The sequence below is a fragment of the Penicillium hordei genome (genome assembly GCF_028827395.1).
Source record: "Penicillium hordei strain IBT 12815 chromosome Unknown utg000003l_segment0_segment0, whole genome shotgun sequence".
NCBI lineage: Eukaryota > Fungi > Ascomycota > Eurotiomycetes > Eurotiales > Aspergillaceae > Penicillium > Penicillium hordei.
Window position 1 is genome coordinate 321,716 of NW_026623144.1, and position 22,581 is coordinate 344,296.

The 22,581-nt window shown below is 48.9% G+C and overlaps 5 protein-coding genes across 5 annotated transcripts; 2 read left to right on the plus strand and 3 right to left on the minus strand.

Annotated features, from left to right (window-relative positions):
* Nucleotides 1–1,993: 1,993 nt before the first annotated feature.
* N7537_005361 (MDR family MFS transporter) lies at nucleotides 1,994–3,818 on the minus strand (the record flags this gene model as incomplete). The annotated part of the gene is made up of 4 exons (XM_056896418.1): nucleotides 1,994–2,680; nucleotides 2,731–3,160; nucleotides 3,225–3,604; nucleotides 3,660–3,818. The coding sequence occupies 4 exons, from the start codon at nucleotides 3,816–3,818 to the stop codon at nucleotides 1,994–1,996; spliced, it is 1,656 nt and encodes a 551-aa protein (XP_056752203.1).
* Nucleotides 3,819–4,527: 709 nt separating this feature from the next.
* On the minus strand, nucleotides 4,528–6,790 carry N7537_005362 (L-Aspartase-like protein; the record flags this gene model as incomplete). The annotated part of the gene is made up of 2 exons (XM_056896419.1): nucleotides 4,528–6,473; nucleotides 6,547–6,790. 2 exons carry the CDS (start codon nucleotides 6,788–6,790, stop codon nucleotides 4,528–4,530), a joined length of 2,190 nt encoding a protein of 729 aa, XP_056752204.1.
* A 1,031-nt stretch (nucleotides 6,791–7,821) lies between these two features.
* N7537_005363 (uncharacterized protein) lies at nucleotides 7,822–9,058 on the minus strand (the record flags this gene model as incomplete). The annotated part of the gene is made up of 3 exons (XM_056896420.1): nucleotides 7,822–7,847; nucleotides 7,916–8,661; nucleotides 8,724–9,058. 3 exons carry the CDS (start codon nucleotides 9,056–9,058, stop codon nucleotides 7,822–7,824), a joined length of 1,107 nt encoding a protein of 368 aa, XP_056752205.1.
* A 667-nt stretch (nucleotides 9,059–9,725) lies between these two features.
* N7537_005364 (nonribosomal peptide synthase) lies at nucleotides 9,726–13,515 on the plus strand (the record flags this gene model as incomplete). Its single annotated transcript, XM_056896421.1, has 2 exons — nucleotides 9,726–13,433; nucleotides 13,501–13,515. 2 exons carry the CDS (start codon nucleotides 9,726–9,728, stop codon nucleotides 13,513–13,515), a joined length of 3,723 nt encoding a protein of 1,240 aa, XP_056752206.1.
* Nucleotides 13,516–15,269: 1,754 nt separating this feature from the next.
* N7537_005365 (acetyl-CoA synthetase-like protein) lies at nucleotides 15,270–21,561 on the plus strand (the record flags this gene model as incomplete). Its single annotated transcript, XM_056896422.1, has 3 exons — nucleotides 15,270–17,408; nucleotides 18,348–21,403; nucleotides 21,510–21,561. The coding sequence occupies 3 exons, from the start codon at nucleotides 15,270–15,272 to the stop codon at nucleotides 21,559–21,561; spliced, it is 5,247 nt and encodes a 1,748-aa protein (XP_056752207.1).
* Between the last annotated feature and the right edge of the window lie 1,020 nt (nucleotides 21,562–22,581).

Here is a 22,581-nt window from a genome sequence, read left to right on the forward strand (position 1 = left end):
GTGTTGTAGTATTGGAAGATGGGAGTCGTGAAGAAACTGTTTACTTCTAAAAGTAGGCATGTCTAGTTAGCCTTCACACCTGACACATCATGGGGATATTACATACTCCGCATCCCTCGCAGTTACATTTGTCGCCACATGTGCAGGTTTGGGCACCGCCAGTGCAGCTGCAAGTAGATCCGCAACCACAACCCATGATGAAAATTGTCAAATGAAATTGGAAAATACTAATAGTATGTGTAGGAGTGTTTGTAGTGTTATTGGCGATGAATCTGGAGAGGACCTTAGAGACTGAAGAACAAGCGGGTTATATATCCGTATGACTGGGATCATCATCATCATGGCGTCAGTGGAGAAGCCATGAAGTGTGTAATCCAGACGGGAACTCAGGCCGCGCCACCTGTAAGATTATATGAGACCATTTAACTAGCCACTCGGATATATACACGTGTCGAATACTAAGTCGAGATTTTACTCTGTTTCCACCATGTACTCGATTTAGTATTTTGTGACACACGGCAGAACCAAATCATGACGACGACAGTGTATAAATACATGTTACAGGGAATCCCGACAAAGTCGAGATATCGCAGAAAAGGTAAAAGTTGATGTTTTAATACTAGATATATATCTCGGATTTGTATGAGAGTGCTACCACTTTCTAGGTAAGCCTCAGTAATTTTCAAATTATCTAAGTCAACGCGTTTTCTCGGTTTTTAAACGTAATATAGAAATATAACTAGCAATTGACTCTAAATTGTTTAAATTAATAAAATATTACCTTAGGTATCATTGTTAGGAACGGTGCTAAACATAAGGTAATTAAACAAAATTAAAAAGGGGGTTTAACTTCACTTGGCACCTCGATTTCTTGGCATGTTTACACAGTTCGGGGCCCATTAGGTCCCCATAAAAGCTCAGTAGGCTTCTACCCTAGGCCCAGAGCCCATCGGTGGGCCCAGGTTGGGCTTTGGGCTTTGGGCTTTGTGGGCTCTGCGGAGGTCAAGATGGTCCAACACTTAGCAGTAGATCAAGCCAGGACTTGTGATAAACTCGCAGCACCTATCTAGCGATTTTTTAGTTCGCTGCTGCACCACTAAGGGCGGATATTCACCCACCTGAATATTCTTCACGCGAATATTCATCCCATAAAGCAAAAGGTACATTTTCTATTATGACTAAAAAGCTACAAGTTTCCTTTTCACCTCCGTTTTCATCACCCAAACCTCGCTTTGTTTCGAGCAAGATGTGTATTAAGCATAGCCTAACGTTGAAATATATAGCAAATGTCGTGGATTTCGGGGAGCATAGTAACAACGAAATTAAGCGGGCGGTGCTGCCACGCATAGGATCTCGTTATAGTGAAAAGTTACTTATCTCCGACAAGTACGTATTAGTCCTAGGAGCAGATGCAAGAGGAATGAACGATCGGATCGGAGAAATGGTTATACCTAGTCAAGACGAATACAGGAATTCTTTAGGAAATTCGCCACTAGCATGATCGCCACTAGCATGATGAGAGAAAGAAGCTTTGAATTCCCACCAACCACTAGGACCACAATCAATGAGGTCTATACACATGAGCAAACGAATAAAGATAGCGGTGGACCCCCAAATGATTTAAATAAATAACCTTGGATGGTTATCTTGAGTTCCTGAATTCTTGGACCCCACTGATTCTCCCAAATTTCTCATTCTCGAAGCCCACAGACCCCAAATTCTCTGTCCACCATTCATCCGGTCCCGGAATCAGCGTGTCAATTTGGTACAAAGATTAAGAAATTCAACCCCCAAAGCCTAGAACCACTGTTGTATTTTTATTTCTAGGGCTTTTTATCTTGTATCTTATAAGGGAATAGTTACGCAGAGTGGTTGTATGAATTATATAAGAAAAGTAGCATAGTACTAGTAAGAGAGAAGTATCGCATTGAATTCTTAGATGGAATTGCGTGATCTGTAGTTATAATAGTTATGCTATAAAAATAAAGTATCCCTACCTCTGAGTAGACAATTCAATAGTAGGTGTGTCTGGTAGTGACAACTCTGCTGCATTCTTAGGGCTCTTCAAAGAGATCCAGTCCAACCAGACACACCCAAAAAAGGACAGTGAAGACATGGCAACAGCTACATAGAAGGCTTGAGTGAGCGCGTTGTTGTACGCCTTCAAAACAGACGGCAACTGCTCAGAGGAAACGATTCTGCGCAGTTCAGTTACACCACCTGCAATAATATCGCTGGAGTTTGCCTTTGGGGCGTATCGATGGAGGTTGGAGACCAACTGATTCTGGAAGACTGACTGGGAAACGGGCAGAAAGATTGCCCCTGCCAAAGTCTGCCCGAATATCAAGAGGGTGGTAGCTATGGGCATATCTTTCATAGGGACCGTGACTTGTGGGACAAGCATCACAGTCTGGACACCTATGCCCAGGCCAACCACCATGAGGACTTGATATCCAAACCAGTATCCAATACCAGAATCAACTTCCAGTGTAGTGAGCATGCCAGCACCTACCGGCGTGATGATGGCGGACACTATAAGGAGTGGAGTGTAGTATCCAATCCATGAAGTGAGGGCACCGGCGATAAGGGAGACGATGACGAGACCAAGAATCATAGGGAGATTCATAATACCGGACTTCGTGGCAGAAACACCTTTCACAGCTTGGAACCAGATCGGAAGCTGTCGGAGTCAGCAGGGTCAGGTGGCATAAATTAGAACAGCGGGCATACATAATAGGTGAAGACGGTCAGGGTGCAACCAACGCAAACGGAAAACCATATAGCTCCAAGGATATTGTGGTCTTTAGCAATAGACAGAGGGATAGTAGCTTTGCCCTTCCTCCATAGCTGAATGGTAAAGAAGGTTATAGTAAGCACCCCGGACAGGACAAAGAGGGCAATGATACGACCATCGTCCCATGCATACTTTGTTCCTCCCCATTGTATGGCCAACAGCAGAGAAATTACCGCAGGAACGAGTACAACTGTTCCAATAGGATCAAGTTGTTGAAATATTTCTTTCCAGTTCAAGTCGCGTCGCTCGGCAGGCGGCAATACCGGCATGAAAGCAATAATGCACGCGAGGGCAATTGCTCCCATAGGTAGGTTGATATAGAAACACCACCGCCAGGTAGAGAAATCCGTAAAAACACCCCCCAGTCTGCTATGTGATTAGCGTTCGAATCTTGTATGCCATTAGCTGGCCCTTCCATGATAGAGCTTACAGGGGACCCGCTACACTGGCTATCCCATGCATCGATGTCAACAGGCTGGTATAGATCGGTCGGTAGCGTAAGGGCACCAGCTGGGTCATGACGACAAATGACCCCAAGCTGATACCCGCACACCCTAAGCCTGCGATGCTTCGTCCGACAATGAGGGCGACTGAGTTGGGGGCCGCTGCGCAGAGAAGAGAGCCAATCTCAAATACGAACAGCGACCAAATGAACACCCATTTGGTGGTGAACAGAGAATAGATTTTGCCGAACTGTAACTGCACGGCGCATGTAGTAAAAAGATATGAGCTTCCATACCAAGCTACATCGTCTAGAGAATGGAATTGCGTGGTTATCTTTGGAATAGCAGTAGCAAGCACGGTGGTATCCTGAAGCGCAACCATGTTATTTCTAGGCCAGAGAGGAGAAAGAACTGAATCTTACCAGTGACACACAGAAAAGTGTCAGCATCAGAGAGATTGTCAAAGATATTGAGTGCCAGCGAGGGAGTTCAAGTTTCTCTACCAATTCATCCTCTGCCAGCTCTTCCGGTGACTGCGGTTGGGGGGGAATTTGATTGTCCCGCCGATTGTTGTCCATCATTCTTGGGATTGACTGTCGTGTTCATCGGTCTCGGTCCTCAACGGGTTGTCGCTAACAAAAGAATTTCTACCGTAATAATGGAGGGGCTTATATATCGAGGCGATGTTCCAAGGTTGCTTCCATCTGAGTAATTGAAAGAATATCATCTTATCCCTTGCCGCCCAGGGGTAGGCCTGCTGGAGGGGTAGATCAGCATGCGCCTGCAGGAGAATAATGGGTACGATCAGCTCCTGCAGAACCCGGAATGGATCGGCTGATGTGCCTGCAGTATTGCACTATATTTTGATAATTGGAATACAATGAACTTCTTGCCCTGCACCCAGTGTGACGTCAGTTCCACGCCGCTAAGATCAAGACAGGAGAGGCAATATCACCGGTAATACCAGGGCTTTCATGACTTATATTTGTGACAACAAAATGGATATAGATGGCAGGGAAAATAAACAGTCGTAATCTGTCATTATTGCCATTTTCATGGCATTCTTGATACTGCTTGAAGTCCTTGTCCACTCCAATTCGCATTTTTTTGTTTATAGAATTCTACGATGTCGGGAATATAGGTGAACTATATATTAACAGGGTAGATGAAGCAGTGGAAAATCACAGTGAACGACGTAGGTTGTCTCTGTCATCAGAGTGAATAGAGGAAATATGAAAAAAAAAAAAAAAGAACAAAGTCAATACTGCAGATGAACTAAATAACTCATTTTCAATGCCCGTTTTGTTTGCCTTGGACCAGGCACTCCATGACTGGAACCATCAAGGCATCGGAGCGCAATGCTTCATATATTCTAGTAATATATGCACCAATTCCCTGGGTGTCCGCGTTCGTAGAAGTCCGCGGATCCGATTCGGTGTTTATTGATTTTCTCGTGGGATTGGGGGTCGGGTGGTCGACAAGGCCTCGGTTCAGAGGGATCTTCAGGGTGCTGCGCACATATGTATACATGATGCGTGCCGCTGAGCCCAGGTATGTCGATGTCGGGCACTGTGGGCTGACCAACAGAAGTTGACTACTATGGAAAGCCTCAGTCATGGCCGTTGCCAGATCCTTAGCCCAGGCATGGATAGTAGACATCTGCGGAGAGTATCCAGTTACCACCCCAGGACGAGAGGCGAAGAACGTCACCACCACCGACTGGGCCGACTCAGCGATCATGGCGAATCGGGGTTGTGAGTCCTTTGTACTGGACGACGCTGATTTGAGAGCACCGGTAATATGGGCCCAGAGTAGCGATTGGAGGTCTTTGCAAGCAGTAGGCGTGGTTAAGAATTGGCTGTATGCGCGGTTGGTGATGGATTCTACGACGGGGCGCAGGGCGTCGTGAAATTCCAGCTGCAGTACTCTGAGATCCAGCCCCTGGCAAAGCACGTAGATATAAGAGGCAGCGAGCATGGAGAATACATCAACCGCTGTCTGTGTGTACCGAGCTGAAACAAGCGCTAACGAGTTGATGGCCTGGTTGGACATCTCGGCCGACTGCACGTTTGGACCTACCGGGTGGGCGAGGAAGCCCAACTCGGAGGTATAGGCAGCCATACCAATATCAACTCCCTTCAGGCAATATGACAGGCTAGGCTCATCGAAACTTAGATTCGGCGGTAGACCATTGTTGAGATCAGGGCTGATAATTTCTGTGCATTGGGCAAACAGCATTTTCCCCATGAGCTGTAGAGCCGAGCGGGCTTTGTCCATGGCAACAGTTACGGACATGGCCTGGAAGTTTCCCCCATGCAGTATTCTGCGTCCCTCCACGTCAATCAGAGGGTTATCGGTAGTCGCATTGAGCTCAACGGTCACTTGGCTATGAGCCAGTTTAAGATCTTCGAGCAATGGGCCGATCCATTGGGGCGCCGTGCGGACTGGATAGCGATCCTGACGGAGTGAAGTAGAAGAGCCCATACTCAGGTTTTCAGATGAATGAACTACCTGCGTGAGTCGTGACCCTTGCAAAAATTTGCTGATGTTGGCGGAACATTCGATCTGGCCCTCGTGGGGACGAACCTGGGCAATGAAGGGATCGAAACTCTCGGGGTTCCCAGACATGACCTCCACTGCCATAGCAGTCAAGACCTGTGACATTACTGCCAGATTATGCGTTTCATGGAGCCCAATGGCAGCCACAGCTGCAGAGACCGCTGTTCCATTGACCAAGCCCAGACCCTCTTTGGGGCCGAAGCATACGGGCTGGATGCCGATCTGGGCCAGAAGTCTATCCGAGGAAATGAGCTCTCGTGGCCCATGTTCCTTGCATAGATTTCCCTTCCTTATCGGTGTCCGGAGCAGGAGCTTTGGATTGCCTTCTAAGACGCCGGCAATGTAGGACAGAGGACTCAAATCGCCAGAAGCGGAGATACTGCCTCGTAAGGGCACGAGTGGAGTGAATCCCTGGTTGAGAAGCTCAACTATCGCTTCAATGATCTCAAATCGAACCCCAGAATGACCCCGTACAAGAGTGTTGCACCGGACCAACATCGATGCGCGCACCCATGGCTCGGGCATTTCGGTGACGGCTGTTGAGTCTCCTGGTTCAGGATATTGACCCTCACCATTGCATAAAATGCCATATTGTTGCATCTGCATTAGAGAGACTTGAAGGTTCCTAGTATCACTGGTTTGTGTGTTGGCACTTCCTCCAAACCCAGTGTTAATGCCTAAACGGTGCCAATTTGATCAGAATCAGATCACTGGTTGTAAGTGAGAATCATACAGCAGAACTTTACATACCATATAGAACCTCGCCTTTCTCGACACATTGTCTCAGGAAACCAACACTTTTATCCACCTCTTCCCGCAGTTCTGGCGTTTTGTCGATGAAAGCTGCGGTTCCATGCCGAGCTACCGCGACCACATCCGCCAAGGTCAACTTCTTTCCTCGCACCACCACAGTACTCTTGTCGACTGGACTAGTTAACTGTTGTAATTTCTTCCAATTTTCAAGCACAATGTGACAATGAAGATCTGCAGACATGATGTCGTCAACAACGGATGTTTGTCAAATATCAGGATGGTAAGAGTCCATGTGGGTCTCAACTGGTTAAAAAGAAGAGCGGCCGGAAAAAAAAAAGAAAAACCGATATCCAAAGATCAACAGCTAGATCTATTGTGATGAGTAGGGGTTAGTCGGTAAGGGTTATCTTGCAGATATCACGTAATAGCTGATCGACGAAGTCTGATATATCTAAGTATCATGCATGCTGATCAAATATATAAATCACACGAAAGACAGAGTGCATCAAGATTTGGGGGCGTAACGAGTCGAATTGAGTGTTTTAAATTGTATGCACTGACAATGTGGAGATGCAACCCTGATCGGCCTTTGCTATGTTTTGTTCCTGGTTTTCTCCCCTTCCGAATATATCCCCGTTAAAACGCGACGTGCGTCCCGTCGTAGGTTTGAATTTTCAACAGATGATGAGTAGGAGGAATGTGGACCCATCGGTGTATGCATCCTGTTCCTTACTGAGTCCGAGAAAAGGAGTTCGCAAGGTCCTATCGACTGATATCCAAAACCTAATCATGGACATCTAGCCATAGTTAGCACATTCCGTCAGGCGTACCAAACTGCACGATTACGAAAAGCAATTACCATTATTTGCACCCTTGTGATAGATATGAAGAGGATGGCAAAAGTTTAAATTAGGTTTGAATGCAATCTGAACTATCTACTAAGTATGATCACTTCCATTGCCAGAACAATGCTTATAATCACAACATGTCGGTATTCATAAATGATAGAATATATTCGATCTTGTTAAATGCTTGAATAAATTGCACAAGTCTACCTGAACACCTGTTTGTTCAATACTTATGCCGGGGCAGTATAACCGCTACAGGGTGATAAATGACCCAACGATAAAAGATATAAAGAATGGACCAAGAACTTGAATTTCTATAATCGTTTGCTGCATGGTCTGGCAGGACGGGAAACCCTGCATCCTGCTCCGTTTCTTTCAATGCGTTAGCTGAAGATAGAAAGCCAACAAGCACTAGCCCTGCAGATCATTGAGGTCGAATAGCATGAAATTCTGGAAGAGAACAGATGGGATCAATCAGTAGTGAATCAAATGAAATGATAGTACGCCGCCTAACTCACCACATTCATAGTCAACAGACCTCCAACTGCGAGAAACCTCCAGTCCCACTCCACCACACATCTGCTGGATATCTTCAACAGTCCATTTACCACTGACAATGGCTAGGATTCGGTCTCCACAGTTGAAGACCCGCTCATGATCGCCGCCAAGCTCGATTCGCACCTCTCGTGCAGCTTCGTAGTAAACGCGAAGCATATGATCTGTTGAATCGAACTCGCAACGACATATCCAATCTCCCCTGCGAAATACCTCCTCTTGCAGATGTTGATTGGCTTGATCCAATCCATGGAAGATAAAATCACACAGCGCAGGTTCCGTAGAATCATAGCTAGCTAGGACCTTTGCCTCATCCTGGCAAGTATGCACCCCAACAAGGAATTGGCACGAGAGATTTAGGCTTTCGCACATCACCGAAAACCCCTGCAAAAGCACTGCTGCGTCGTCGGGAGCAAAGTTGGCGATACTGTTCCCAACCCAAAGAAACGTGACCATCTTTGGACCAGCACCGTCATCGCCCTCATCATGACCATTGCCAGTCGTCACATACTGCGACAACCAACCGATTCCATCCTCGTAAGATCCCAGGAGACCTCGCAGCTTCACATACTTTGACTGCCCGAAGAGGGCCCTTAGCTTGCCTAAGCCTTCGACCAGTTCGCGACGGGAGACATCCAGAGCATAGTAAGTAACGTATCGTTTCTGGCGCTCGAACGCAGATAGGATGATACTGGTTTTGTGTAGACTCCTGTAAGAAGGTTGAGTAAGTAAGGGTGTATTCATGGAGAAAAAGATAGAATTGGACCTAACCCGCAACCCAGTTCAATAAGGAGACTACCCGAGGGAATTATGTCTACCATCTCTTCCACCCGTTGATTTAGAATGCCTAACTCCGAATGAAATGGTGCATATCGAGGATTGAGAGTGAGTGTCTCAAAAAGCTTTAGGCCGATGTCGTCCCAGAGAAGGATGGATGGAATAGAAGGGGATATCGGATCCATAAGGCCATCCAGGAGTTGTTGTCGGACATTGCATTGGGATTGTTCGACTTTCTGAACCTGTTTGATATCATATATCAATGTTTCTTTGCCTTTGTGAGCCAGGGAAATGTCAGGTATCAGGATTTCCGCAGGTGTCACCGCCATGGTGTTCATAAATAGCCTGTTGTTTCACTTCGATGCGATTTGGAGGATGGCGTATGTCCTAAGACGGTGTAAACTTTGGTTGTTTCTTTAGTGAGAACTAAGATGATTCTTGATTTTGTATACATATTGATCCTAGGCCGATCTCCCTTGCTTTTGGGAATCTGCTGATCTTTACCACCGGGTTGCCAGAGTAAATCAGAAACATCAAATGCACGTAGGGATTCAGTATCATACATCGACCCACGTACGTATGACACTACGCTCATTACAATCATGCAAGGGGGGGTAGATCTGTTGCAGCAATACGATAGCCCCACAGCTTGACAGGCCCGGCTGCAGGAAAGGTGTTATGTGGTAGAATTCGCGTCGTGGACATCTGCTCCACCCCCTCCCCAACACATCATCGGATTGCCCCCCCCGTCGAGCAATAGCCCGATGCACTTAACCGATAGTGTTAATTGGGCTGCACAATGTATACTGCAAGGGTGCTGACGCTGAGAAATCTCCGATGGATTGTTGGCTGGGTTCGATGAGAAAATGACCTCCTCCCCCCAAGTCACAATACAATCAAGGATTTCACAGCTGCGGTATATTGGATGTAAGATCCAGAGCTTGTTATTGTCAGAACTGCCAACGAGAAAATCACTACCTGCCAATTTTCGAAGCTATGATTGAACCGTCTATTTCACGCGAAACCTATTCGCATCACCTCCAGAACGCCCAGTTCATCGGGGATTTCTGCAATAGCCAAGACATTACCTTGTCTACGTTCTTTACTACTGTCTTGTCAATCTTGCTACAATCCTATACTGGGAATGAGGCGGTTGCTCTAGCGGCGGGTGACTCGTTTGACACTCGGTCTTCCAATGAATACCGGCAAATCATAATTACACCGGACACCAAATTGGAGGACCTTTACGGTCAAGCAAAGGAGAGCACTGTACTCGATATCGACAGCCCCCCAAAGTATGCACTATGGATAGCGCCAAGGTCAAAAGGGAGCCTGTTGGAGCTTCCGGAGCTTTTGCAGCAAGTGGAATTGGGACTGCTAGTGGAAGTTGGTTCCAATCATGCCGATATGTCAATGTCGCTGTATTGCGATGGTATCGCATCAGCAAACAATCATGCTCCGTCCATGTTATCCACAATTATGCACCTCATTGAGCAGATTGTGAAGGCTCCCGCGCAGCAAGCAGTCAGGGATGTGCCATTCCTGAGTCCGGCAGACTTGAAGAAAGTGGTGGAGTGGAACGCGCAAGGCCAAAATCATTCACATCATCAATCTATCACCCACCTCATCAGCCAACAGTGCATTCAATTTCCACAACACCTAGCTATTGACGCCTGGGATGGGAAGCTCACTTATGCGCAGCTTGACAAGCTGACGACAGATATTGCCATCGAGCTGCGACAGCTGGGAGTCGGTACAGACTGCCTTATACCTGTTTGTATAGAGAAGTCTGTCTGGGCAGTTGTGGCTGAGATCAGTGTCCTCAAGGCCAATGGCGCGTTTGTTCCTATGGACCCTTCGCAGCCACCAAGTTGGTGGAAGTCCACAGTCCAGGAGACTCGGGCTCAACTGGTCATCGCCTCCGCGAAACAAAAGCCAGCACTACTGTCCGCTGAAATAGGAATTCCAGTACTTGTTCTCTCTATCGAAGCATTTCCTATCCCCCCTCTTGCCCAGCAGCAGAACAAAATACCACCAATGGCGGCCATCCCTCCCGTGGATCCAGAGGCCACTGCCTATATTCTCTTTACCTCGGGAAGCACGGCCAAGCCAAAAGGATGTGTTATGCAGCACCAGGCGTTGGCGGATATTGTTCGACATAACAATGCCCTCCACATCTCTCCCACAAGCAGAGTCCTACAATTCGCATCCTACACGTTCGCCGTATCGGTGATCGAGATTTATTGCACCCTGACTGCAGGTGGGACTGTTTGTATTCCTTCGAGCGACGATCGGATGAACAATCTCGCCGATTACATTGACAAGACGAGGGTTAACTGGGCTCTCATGACGCCGTCCACGTCAAATTCACTCATTGGGCCCTCGGTGGTCCCAACCCTGAAAACGCTTTTTATGGCCGGAGAGCCTATGACACAGCGTCATGTTGATATATGGGCAAAAGACTTGTGCCTCCATCAATGTTACGGGCTCTCAGAGTGGTCTGGAATTTGTGCAGTGACTCCTCAGATTCCTCCATGTGCAGATCTGCAACATGTCGGGTTAATCTCCACGACGCCGAATTTGTGGCTTGTAGACCCGCACAACGATCAGAGATTGTCACCAATCGGAGCTATCGGCGAGTTGCTGATCGAAGGCCCGAGTATTACCAGAGGTTATCTGAACAATCCAGAAAAAACCGCAGCGGCCATCATCGAATCACCTTGCTGGTTGAAGCGTTCGAGTCAGAAGCCCCGACACCTGCATTCCACAAGGATGTACAAAACGGGGGACCTCGTGCAATATCTCCCCGATGGAAGTATTCGATACGTTGGTCGCAAAGGCACCCAGGCCAAGATTCGAGGAAAGCGTGTGGAACTAAGTGAAGTCGAGGATGCCGCAGGTAGCCGCTGTTCGTCTTCCAATATCAATCGCGTAGTGGCCGAAGCTGTGGTTCCTGCAGGCGGAGATGAGACCTCCGTCTTGGCCCTTTTCCTGCACTACAAAAAGGACGCCCATGGAGCTCAAAAGCAGGACAGTGGCGCCATGTTTGTTCGAACTGATAACCTCCTGTCTGATGCAACAAACTTACGAGCCCACCTTCCACAAGCTTTACCTGACCATATGGTTCCAACTGTCTATATCGAGCTAGCATATGTCCCGTTGACAATTACTGGGAAAATCGATCGCAGGGTATTGCGATCTTCAGCGAACAAGCTCACCCGACTGCAATTGGAATTCTTCTCCAGCTGCGAGGTAGCGGTCGAAATGGTTCCGCCTGTGAATCCATCTGAAATCATCCTGCACGGCCTATTCTGTTCTGTCCTCGGAATTGACGCAGACATATTTGGCATTCACCAGAGCTTCCTCCGGCTCGGTGGTGATTCAATTAAAGCTATGCGCCTAGTTCAAGCTAGCCGGGAACATTCCCTGGCATTTACCGTGGCGGACGTCATGCGAGCTGAGACTATTGCAAACCTTGTCGCCATTGCTCAAACGTCCTTCACCTCTGGTGATGATTCATCAATAGAGAATGCCGAGTATGCGGATTTAGACATGCAAACACTTCCGGGAATTGGAAAGATCGAGGAAATTTACCCGTGTTCCCCCATCCAAGAAGGGATATTGCTGAGCCAGGCACAAACTCCCGAATACTATCAACTTCGGGTCATCTGGCTAGTGAAATCAAGGACGAAACCATATCGTGTAGATGCCGAACGCCTGCAGGAAGCATGTAATCAACTGATCGAGCTACATCCTATGCTTCGGACACAACTGATAGAGGGAACAGACCTGAAGGGCTATGCCATGCAGATTACACTGCCAAAGGAAGCCAAGCCACATGTGAATATACTGCGGTGCAATTCTGTTGACCCCAAACAAATGGCTACTATCAGGCCCACCACTAATAGCTCTCCCGCACAGCTAGACTTGCCCATCTTCACGATCCACAAGTCAGGAACCGGCGATGTCTTTGTCTCTCTTGATGTCAGCCACACGCTCATCGATGGACTTTCTATTTCCATTATTGCTCGGGATCTCGAGCAACTATATGATGGAGTAAACCTGGCGTGCATGCCTCGTGTCATTCATTCTAAGTACATCGCATACGTGGCTACACAGCGTCGGAATTTAGCTCAAGGCGCCCTCGAATTTTGGAGTCGCTACTTGCACGGGTTTAGTCCTTGCTTGCTATCATCCTCGAAGGGGCCGGAGGTACAAGAGCGGCAATGGAACTCGCTGGCTATCGATCTGGGCGATATCGGGAGATATCATCAGTTCAGCAAAGATAATGGGATCACCCTTGCGACAGTGTTCAAGCTGGCCTGGAGCTTGGTCCTTCGATCATTTGCTGTTACGACTGATGTCTGCTTCGGATACATGACGTCGGCGCGAGGATTGCCTCTGCCCAACTTGGAAGACGCGGTCGGTCCGTTTATAAACATGCTTGTTTGCCGAGTCCAGATCGACCCAAAAAGCACCCTTCGCACGGCCTTACGGCAGATCCAGTCCGACTTTATCGACAGTTTGACCTATCAACACGTCCCTCTCATGGATGTACGCGCTTCTCTTGGTTTGACACACAGTGACCAAATCTTCAATACAAGCTTGACCTTCCCACCTGACATTGAGACAAGGAGGGAATCGTCCATTGAAATTACACAAGCCGCCCTGCATGATCCCACAGAGTTCGATGTTATGGTTGAGGTACGCTCGGATCGAGAGAGGGTTCTTGCCACCTTGAAGCATTGGACACATTTGGTGCCTCTAAAAGAAGCGGATCGCTTGAGCAGGGCATTGGTTATTGCGCTTAATCATATAATACAAGCTCCGGACGAACTATTTCGGGACACCCAGGTACTTGATCCGAAGGAATTGAGTATTATGGCGCGTCGGAACGCGATACTTCCAGGTCAGGCTCAACTTTCCGTCCATGACTTGATTGAATATCAAATATTGGCCCGACCGACCGCAGACGCCGTTTGCTCCTGGGATGGACATTTCTCATTCCAAGAGTTGGGGATTTACTCAACTCGACTTTCTCACTTTCTTGTGTCCCAGGGCGTGGGACCTGACGTATTTGTGCCGCTATGTTTATCTAGAAGTCGTTGGACTCCTGTCGCTATTCTTGCGGTTATTAAGGCTGGTGGAGCCTTCGTTCTGCTAGATGCCAGCTACCCTGTCCAGCGCTTGAGGGATATCGTTAACCAGCTCTCCCATCCTGGATTTGTGATCACTTTACCTGAGCATGCCGACGTTGCCGCCCAGTTGACATCCACCGTCCATCTAGTTGGAGATAAGGCAAGCAGATCCTGGCCAAGGCACAACATACGATCTCATAATCTCCCCAAAGTTAAGCCGTCCACTGCACTGTACGCAGTCTTCACCTCTGGATCTACAGGGAAGCCCAAAGGCATTGTGGTGGAGCACGGATCATACGCCCAGAACGCCTTGATTCACATGCAACATTTCCATCTAAGCTACCCTCGAGTGCTTCAGTTCTCGGGTTACAGTTTTGATGTTAGTATATTTGAGCACCTCACTATCCTGATTGCTGGTGGATGCCTCTGCATTCCATCCGAGCCCGACCGATTGAATCGACTCGCTCAGGTGGCTATGGAGATGAACGTGAACTCATTATACCTGACCCCATCAGTGGCGCGGACTATTTCGCCGAATGACGTTCCAAATGTCAAGACGTTGGGCTTTGTTGGAGAGGCCATGAATCAACAAGACATTGAAACCTGGACCCCCTTCGTTCGCTTGACAAACTGGTACGGTCCGGCCGAGTGTACTGTCTTTTGTGGCATTCAACCCTCTATGAAAGGCTTAGATTCTCGTAACATCGGGTGGCCTGAGGGTTGTGCGTTCTGGGTCACCAATCCAGAAGACCCCAACCAACTCGTCCCGATTGGTGCGGTAGGAGAGTTGCTCGTCCAAGGCACCGTCGTGAGTCGAGGCTACATCAATAACCCCGAGAAAAACGCAGACTCCTTCATCCCCCCGCCGAAGTGGCTCTCATTGTTCCCTGACAGTAAACCTTCCGAGGGTGATCGGCTGTACCGGACGGGAGATCTAGTTCAGGTCGCTGCGGATGGCTCGTATCTATATTTGGGTAGAAAAGACACCCAGGTGAAACTTCGCGGGCAAAGACTGGAAGTAAGCGATGTGGAACATCATATTCGGTCCAACTTTGATGGAGCTACCGATGTGATTGCCGAGGTCTTCAGGCCTGACGGAATTGACAGTGAGCCGGTCCTTGTTGCTTTTGTCGGTTGCCAGGCTCCAAGGGCGGACGAGCTGTCTAGCAGCCTCCTGGGCCCATGGGATGATGTTCACTTCAAGAGTATGGTAGCGGAAACTCGAGCTCGTCTGCAAGACAAATTGCCGAACTACATGATGCCGAACATTTTTTTCCCACTTTCAGAGGTGCCTATATCCCGATCTGGTAAAACAGACAGACTTCGTCTGCGTCATGCCCTGATGGCTCTTTCTTCAACCGAGCTCAATCTTTACAGTCGAACACACACTGTGAAGACGCCAATGTCCTCTCAATTGGAGATAACCTTACAGACGCTCTATTCCCAGATACTCAAGTTAGATCTTGATCAAATCGGAGCTGATGATGATTTCTTCCGCCTTCGTGGAGATTCTATCGCGGCAATGAGATTGGTTGCAGCTGCACGCCAGGAAAATCTTACCCTTACGGTAGCTGATGTATTCAACCATCCGATTTTGTGTGATCTTGCCAAACATGCCCGCTTAACAACTGCCAAAGAGTCCTCCTCGCCGCATTCCTGCGATTTGTCAAGTTCTGTTGCATCATTTTCCTTGTTACCGAAGGAACATCATCGACAGAAGAAGGTGTGGGAACAAGCCCTTTCCCTGTGCGGATTGAAAAGGGAGGAGGTCGAGGATATATATCCAACGACTGCCCTCCAGGAAGGGCTTATGGCTTTGACAGCTCAAAAGACCGGAATGTACACAGCTCAACTAATCCTGTCGCTCTCTCCCGGCGTTGATGTCAAACGTTTACAAGATGCCTGGCAATGTGTGGTGGACTCGAATGCCATTCTGCGAACCAGAATTGTCCCCACAGAGGATGTTCGAAGCATTCAAGTTGTGGTAAAAAACGAGTCCATCTCCTGGACCACCATCCCAACCGCTCACTTTCCATCACTGGAACTATACCTGGCCCACGATCTCGCGGACCCCATGTCATTTGGCCAACGCTTGGTGAGGTTTGCATTAGTAAACTCATCCTGCGACCACGGCGCGCCAACAACCCAACATGAGGAACTTCCGCCAAACTCCTCTCAAACAATGGTTCTGAGCATGCATCATGCTATTCACGACCGCTGGTCCATCTCCAATCTCCTGCGGCAGGTTGATGACGCTTACCACGGAATGCAACTGAAATATCAGGATTTCAGTCCCTTCATCTCCCGCCTTGTTCGTCAAGACGAGGATGCAGTACGCAAATTTTGGACTTCCGAATTCGACGGTCTTGAGGTGGCGGAATTCCCTTCTTCAGCCACTCCAGTCCCCAATGATGATCAAACAGCCCCGCGTGGATCTGTGAACTGCGCTGTTCCTATAAACCTGCCTCATGATAGTCGATATACCGTGTCAAACCTTATTCGGTTGGCTTGGGCTATCGTAGTATCCGCATATACCCAGAGCGAAGATGTCGTGTTTGGGTTGACAGTACTTGGTCGTGGTGCTGCGGTCCCCCGGATTGACGAGATGACCGGGCCAACAGTGGCAACAGTACCGTTCCGAGTGTCTGTTAAAGCCAATGACACTGTGGAAAGGGCATTGACAACCATTCAGAATCATGTCACTGATCTCATTATGTATGAGCAAACGGGAATCCAAAATATTCGAAAGATAAGCCCGGAAGCTGCCATTGCGTGTAACTTTCGAAGCCACCTTGGAATCCAGCCCCCTCTAAGTGACAACACTAAGGGCTCTGGGTCTCGGATTTTGTCTCTTTCGTCTTCCGCCACTGACTACACGCTCTATGCTAGCTACCCCCTCCTCATCGTTTGTGGTCTCCCCGGTGAAAATAATATCATGGACATTCAGGTGAATTTCGACACAGCTGCTCTTTCAGAGGCACAGACTAGTCGGATCATGTCGCAATTCGTCCATGTGCTCCGCCAGATTTGCACGACGCAGGCTCACGAGATCTCAAAAATTGAGGTAATTTGCGAGGACGAGATGGCCCAACTTCGCAGCTGGAATTCATCTTTGCCAGTGAGTACAGATCTCACGGTCCATGACATGGTTCTGCAGCACTGCATGAAGAAACCAAACGATCTTGCCATCTCAACATCGCATGAGACAGTCTCTTTTGGGGCCTTGTCTAGGCTGTCCGAACGTCTCGCTGAGATATTGATTAGCCTTGGCGTGCAGAAGAATTCAATTGTTGCGTTGTGTTTTGAAAAGTCTATTTGGCCTGTTGTCGGGATGATGGGAATTATGCGAGCCGGGGCGACATGCGTGAATATCGACCCAACCTTACCTGTGTCCCGTGTACGACAGATGCTCACTACCACGAATTCTGAGTTTGCTCTGGCATCACCTTCTCGCAAACAGCATCTTGAGGAGTGTTCGCCTGGCCCTTTGAAGGTGCTAGCCTTGTCATCCTTGTCAGATGTCACCGACCCCGTACCCACGGTAGATCGTTTGCCTGTGGTAACACCAGAACATGCAGCTTTCATCATTTTCACATCAGGTAGTACTGGAACTCCGAAGGGAATCATCATGGAGCATCGGAATCTGTGTACTAGCATTGACCACCATGGGCCCGCCGTGTTCCTGGATGGCGACAGTCGTGTTCTGCATTTTGCCAGCTACGCCTTCGACATCAGCGTATACGAAGTCTTCTCGACACTCATCCGTGGAGGCTGTGTCTGTATCCCTACTGAGAGTGAGAGAACTAATGACCTCATCGGATTTATCAACCGTCAACAAATTAATTGGGCCGTGATGACCCCTTCTGCTGTGAAGCTTTTGGACCCAGCAGATGTTCCCAGCTTGAAGACGGTACTGCTCGGTGGAGAATCACTTACGTACGATAACGTGCGAGCATGGTCTCATCGTAGACTTGTCCATGGCTATGGCCCAGCGGAAACCACCATCTGTACCGTTGGAAGGATCACACCATCGGAGAACTGGGTGATTGGTACCATTGGGCCCATGCTAGGTGGCATCGGATGGGTTACAGTTCCCTCGAACCCAGATCGATTGGCGCCGCTGGGTTCCGTCGGAGAGCTCCTCATTGAGGGCCCGGTTGTTACCCGAGGATATCTGAATCAGCCCGAATTGACCAGCAAGGCGTTCATCCAGGCGCCCGCATGGCTTCGGCGATTCCGCCATCCCGCGCCGGCGGGACGATTATATCGTTCGGGTGATCTCGTTCAGTGGACAGAGAATGGTTGGATCCGCTACATGGGACGGAAGGATACCCAGGTGAAAGTCCGGGGACAGAGAGTGGAGCTTGGGGAGATCGAGCACCATCTGCGAAACCAGTTCTCAGGCGCCAAAGAGGTCGTGGCTGAAGTTGTCAGGCGGGGGCAGTCTGCCTTGTTGGTCGCTTTTATCTGCTGCCCCCAGTTGTCTGCATCGGCCAGAGGCAGGATCGATGGTGAAATGGAATTCCTGGCCCCCCCAACTGATGCTTTCCGGACCGAGGCATTTAGAGCTTGTGAGAAGCTAAAAGCCTTGCTACCGCCGTACATGATCCCGGCCATGCTGCTTCCTCTCTGGACTCTACCCCTGACCAAAACTTCGAAGACAGATCGGAAGGTGCTTCGGGAGGAGGTTGTTCGAATGCCGATTGAGATGTTTTCGAAATATGAAGGTGCCACTCGTCATGAGGGCCAGGGTCCGTCGAGAAAACCATCGACCATAATCGAAATCCAACTCCAACAAATCTGGTCGAGTGTCCTGAACATCGAATGCGATCGTATTGGCCTGGATGATACTTTCCATTCTCTTGGAGGAGAATCCATATCGGCTATGCAGGTAGTCGCTCGTTCACGCTCCTCTGGCTTAGTGGTCACTGTGGCTAATATCCTCCGAAGCAAAACAATTGCTCTGTTGGCCAAATGTGTACAAGTCCAGGAGGTATCACAAGACACACTTTCAGGAGCAACATATCTTGAGGAGGACCAGCTGAAAGGCGAATTCCAGCTATCTCCAATTCAGCAAATGTTTTTCGAGGTTGCTCCGGAAGGACACAACCATTTCAATCAGAGTTTCCTGTTACGCCTCACGCGTCGAGTTGATGCGGCGGACATTTCTCGCGCCATAACAACCATTGTGGAGCACCATCCAATGCTGAGAGCTCGGTTTCACAGACATCCAGATGGCCAATGGACCCAGAAGGTACTAACTAAAGACCCGGTTTCCTCCTTTTCTTTCCGTTCTCATGCCGTCCACTCCCGCCTCGAGGTTGATTCTATCTCTGCTCAAAGCCAGAACTCGCTCGACATCAAGAATGGACCTCTCATGGCAGTCGACATCATCAGTGTTGGTCAAGAAGAATTGTATTTGCACTTGCTTGCTCACCATCTGGTGATCGACTTTGTATCATGGCGGATTATATTTCAAGATCTGGAAGAATTACTGTCGCTCGGGCGTATAACAGGGTCAAAGTCTTCTTCTTTCCAAGGATGGATCAAGGCGCAAGCGGAATACGCCGCAACAAACATACGGCCCGAGCTTGCCCTTCCACTCCACTCACCTGATGATATCAATTTGGAACAGTTTTGGGGGGTGACACCTTCAGAGAATACGTATGAAGCTATTCACCAACGTTCCTTCAAAATTTCTCCGCATGCGACAAGCCTCCTCTTCGGTGAGGCCAACAAGGCCTTTGATACCCAGGCTGTAGAGATCTTCCAGGCCGCAGTGCTACACTCGTTTGTGCAGACCTTTTCTAATCGTCCTGCACCGACAATATTCACCGAGGGACACGGTCGTGAGCCTTGGGACTCCAGCATTGACCTCACACGGACAGTAGGGTGGTTTACAACTATGTGGCCAGTTCACGTGCCCCTCACCCCGGAGGATGATATCTTGGAAGCTGTTCGACAAACCAAGGACAGCCGCCGCCTAGTTCCTGCTAACGGCTGGCAATACTTTGTTTCTCGGTACCATAACGCCGAGGGACGTGTTAAGTTTTATCGAGATGGACCGGTGGAGATCTTGTTTAACTACGTGGGGCTCTACCAACAGTTGCAGCGTCCCGATAGCCTCTTTCGTTTGGAAAGGAAGGACCAGCAACCTGATATAGCGGCAGGAGTGAAGCGGTTTGCGCTTGTCGACATTTCTGTATCTGTGGTTGATGGTTGTCTTGCCTATACATTTTTCACCAATGGGTCAATGAAGCATCAAGACGGCCTTGCTACTTGGGTCCAGCGATGTGAAAGTTCGCTCCACGAGGCTTCAGAGAGGTTGGTTGCCACACGTTTGCAATACACTCTATCCAACTTCCCCATGCTACCATCTCTGACATACAATGACTTGGACCGGTTTATGGAGCATACTCTCCCCGATCTTGGTCTGGTGAATCATGAAATCGAGGATATTTATCCTTGTTCGCCAGTCCAGCGGGGTATACTGCTGAGTCAAGCCAAGAACCCACATCAATATCTCGATGTAGCCATTTGGCGGGTTTCTTTAGCCGACGACCATGCGGTCGACATCCCACGACTGCAAAGCGCCTGGCAGCAGGTTGTTGACCGCCACCCAATCTTGCGCACCATTTTCATACCCGTATCTGGGTGCAACTATCCCGATCAAGTGGTGCTGCGGAGAATCCAAGCTGAAATCCAGGTTTGCGAATTGTCCAACTCTTCCAAACCCCGAACCTTCTCGGCCCAGACTCCCCTTCATTCTCGCCACAGACTCTTCATTACCAAGGAGCCGAAGGGGTCTGTGCGAATGGAACTATTGATAAGCCATTCTCTCATTGACGGAGGATCAAATCCTATCATTCAACGGGATCTTTCAATGGCCTATGATGGAACCCTTTCTTCCTCCCTTCCACCCGTTTACCGGAACTACATTTCATATCTCGAGGACCAGCAGTCTCAATATCAGTTGTCCAAACACTACTGGCAGGAATACGTCAAAGGTCTAGAACCTTGCCTTTTCCCCAATTTACGAGCCTTGAGCTCTGAGGATAAAGATGATACCCCTTTCGAAGGTACGAAATCCGTCGTTGAAACTCTAAACCTATCAGGAGATGTCCAGAGTTTCTGTAAGGCTCATGGATTTACCGCGACAAACCTTGTTCACGTTTCTTGGGCACTTGTCCTGCGATGCTTTACAGGAACAGACGATGTCTGTTTCGGCTATCTTACTTCCGGCCGTGACATCCCTATAGAAGGTATTGAAGATGCTGTTGGCCCATTCTTCAACCTGCTCGTGAGACGCATCCATCTGCCACAAACATCGCCGATTATTTCTGTCTTGTCAGATACACAGGACACCATTCTTGACAATCTTTCACACCAGCACTATCCACTTGCAGATCTCTATCATGCGCATGGACTCGCAGGCCAGTCCCTGTTCAATACTTTAGTCTCAGTACAGCAATTCAGGGTAGATGACCACGCGTCAAACCTCATCCTAGAACATGAGGGGGGACACGATCCCACTGAGTATGTCCTGACACTCAGCGTTCAGCTCCGGGAGGATTGTGTTCGGGTCAACGTGGATTACGACAGTTTACTGTTTACCGAAGCTCAGGCGACTACAATCCTCCAGAGCTTCTCATACGCCCTACGTCATGTTACCGGCAACAGTTCTACGCAAGTAGGTCAAGCGAGCCTATTGGCCCCTGACAGTCTTGCCAAGATATCAGATTGGAATGGGAAAGAGATCCAGATCCAAGAGCAATGTGTTTCCGACTTAATCCTTCGCCATTGTCAGACACAGCCTGACCGCCCTGCCGTCTGTGCCTGGGATGGGTCCTTCAATTACGGCGAACTAGATGAGCTGTCGGATAGTCTGGCGATTAGGCTGCAATCTCTTGGTGTAGGACCCAATATTTTCGTCCCTCTATGCTTGGAGAAGTCTTGTTGGACCCCGGTGGCTATATTGGCTACTCTCAAAGCGGGAGGAGCCTTTGTTCTTCTCGACGTCTCCTTTCCCCAGAGTCGCCTTCGTGCTATGTGTGAGACCCTCAACGCCAATGTGGTTGTCTCATCTGCAACAACCGCTCGCCTGGCCTCACAATTAGCGAGAGAGGTCGTCACAGTTTCACAACAGTCGAAGCATTCGGTTTGCAGGGAGGCAGACAAAAAGCCTCGGAATCATTATCCGCCGGCTGGGCCAAGAGATGCTGTCTATGCTGTTTTCACCTCAGGCTCCACTGGAAGTCCCAAGGGTGCCGTTATCGAAAATTGGGCTTTCTCTACACAAATAAGTGGACAAAGGGACGTACTAAAACTGAACCACCACTCCCGAGTGCTTCAATTTTCCTCTTACTCCTTCGATGTGGCTGTTTTGGACCAGCTATGCGCGTTGACTATCGGAGGCTGCATCTGTATCCCTTCTGAGAATGACAGAAGAAGCAATCTAGCAGGGGCAGCCCATGATTTCCAAGCAAATTGGGTATTTTTGACGCCCTCCGTCGCACGAGCTCTTGATCCGTCCGATTACCCTTCTCTTCAAACGGTCTGTCTCGTTGGTGAGACCCCCCGTCAGAGTGATATTGCCCTGTGGTCTGGGATCAATTGCATTGGAGGCTACGGCCCAGCCGAGTGCTCACTGGTGATTACGGTCCAAGCTCCCCTCGTTTCCAGTGACCGACAACGCATTGGAACCTCACAAAGAG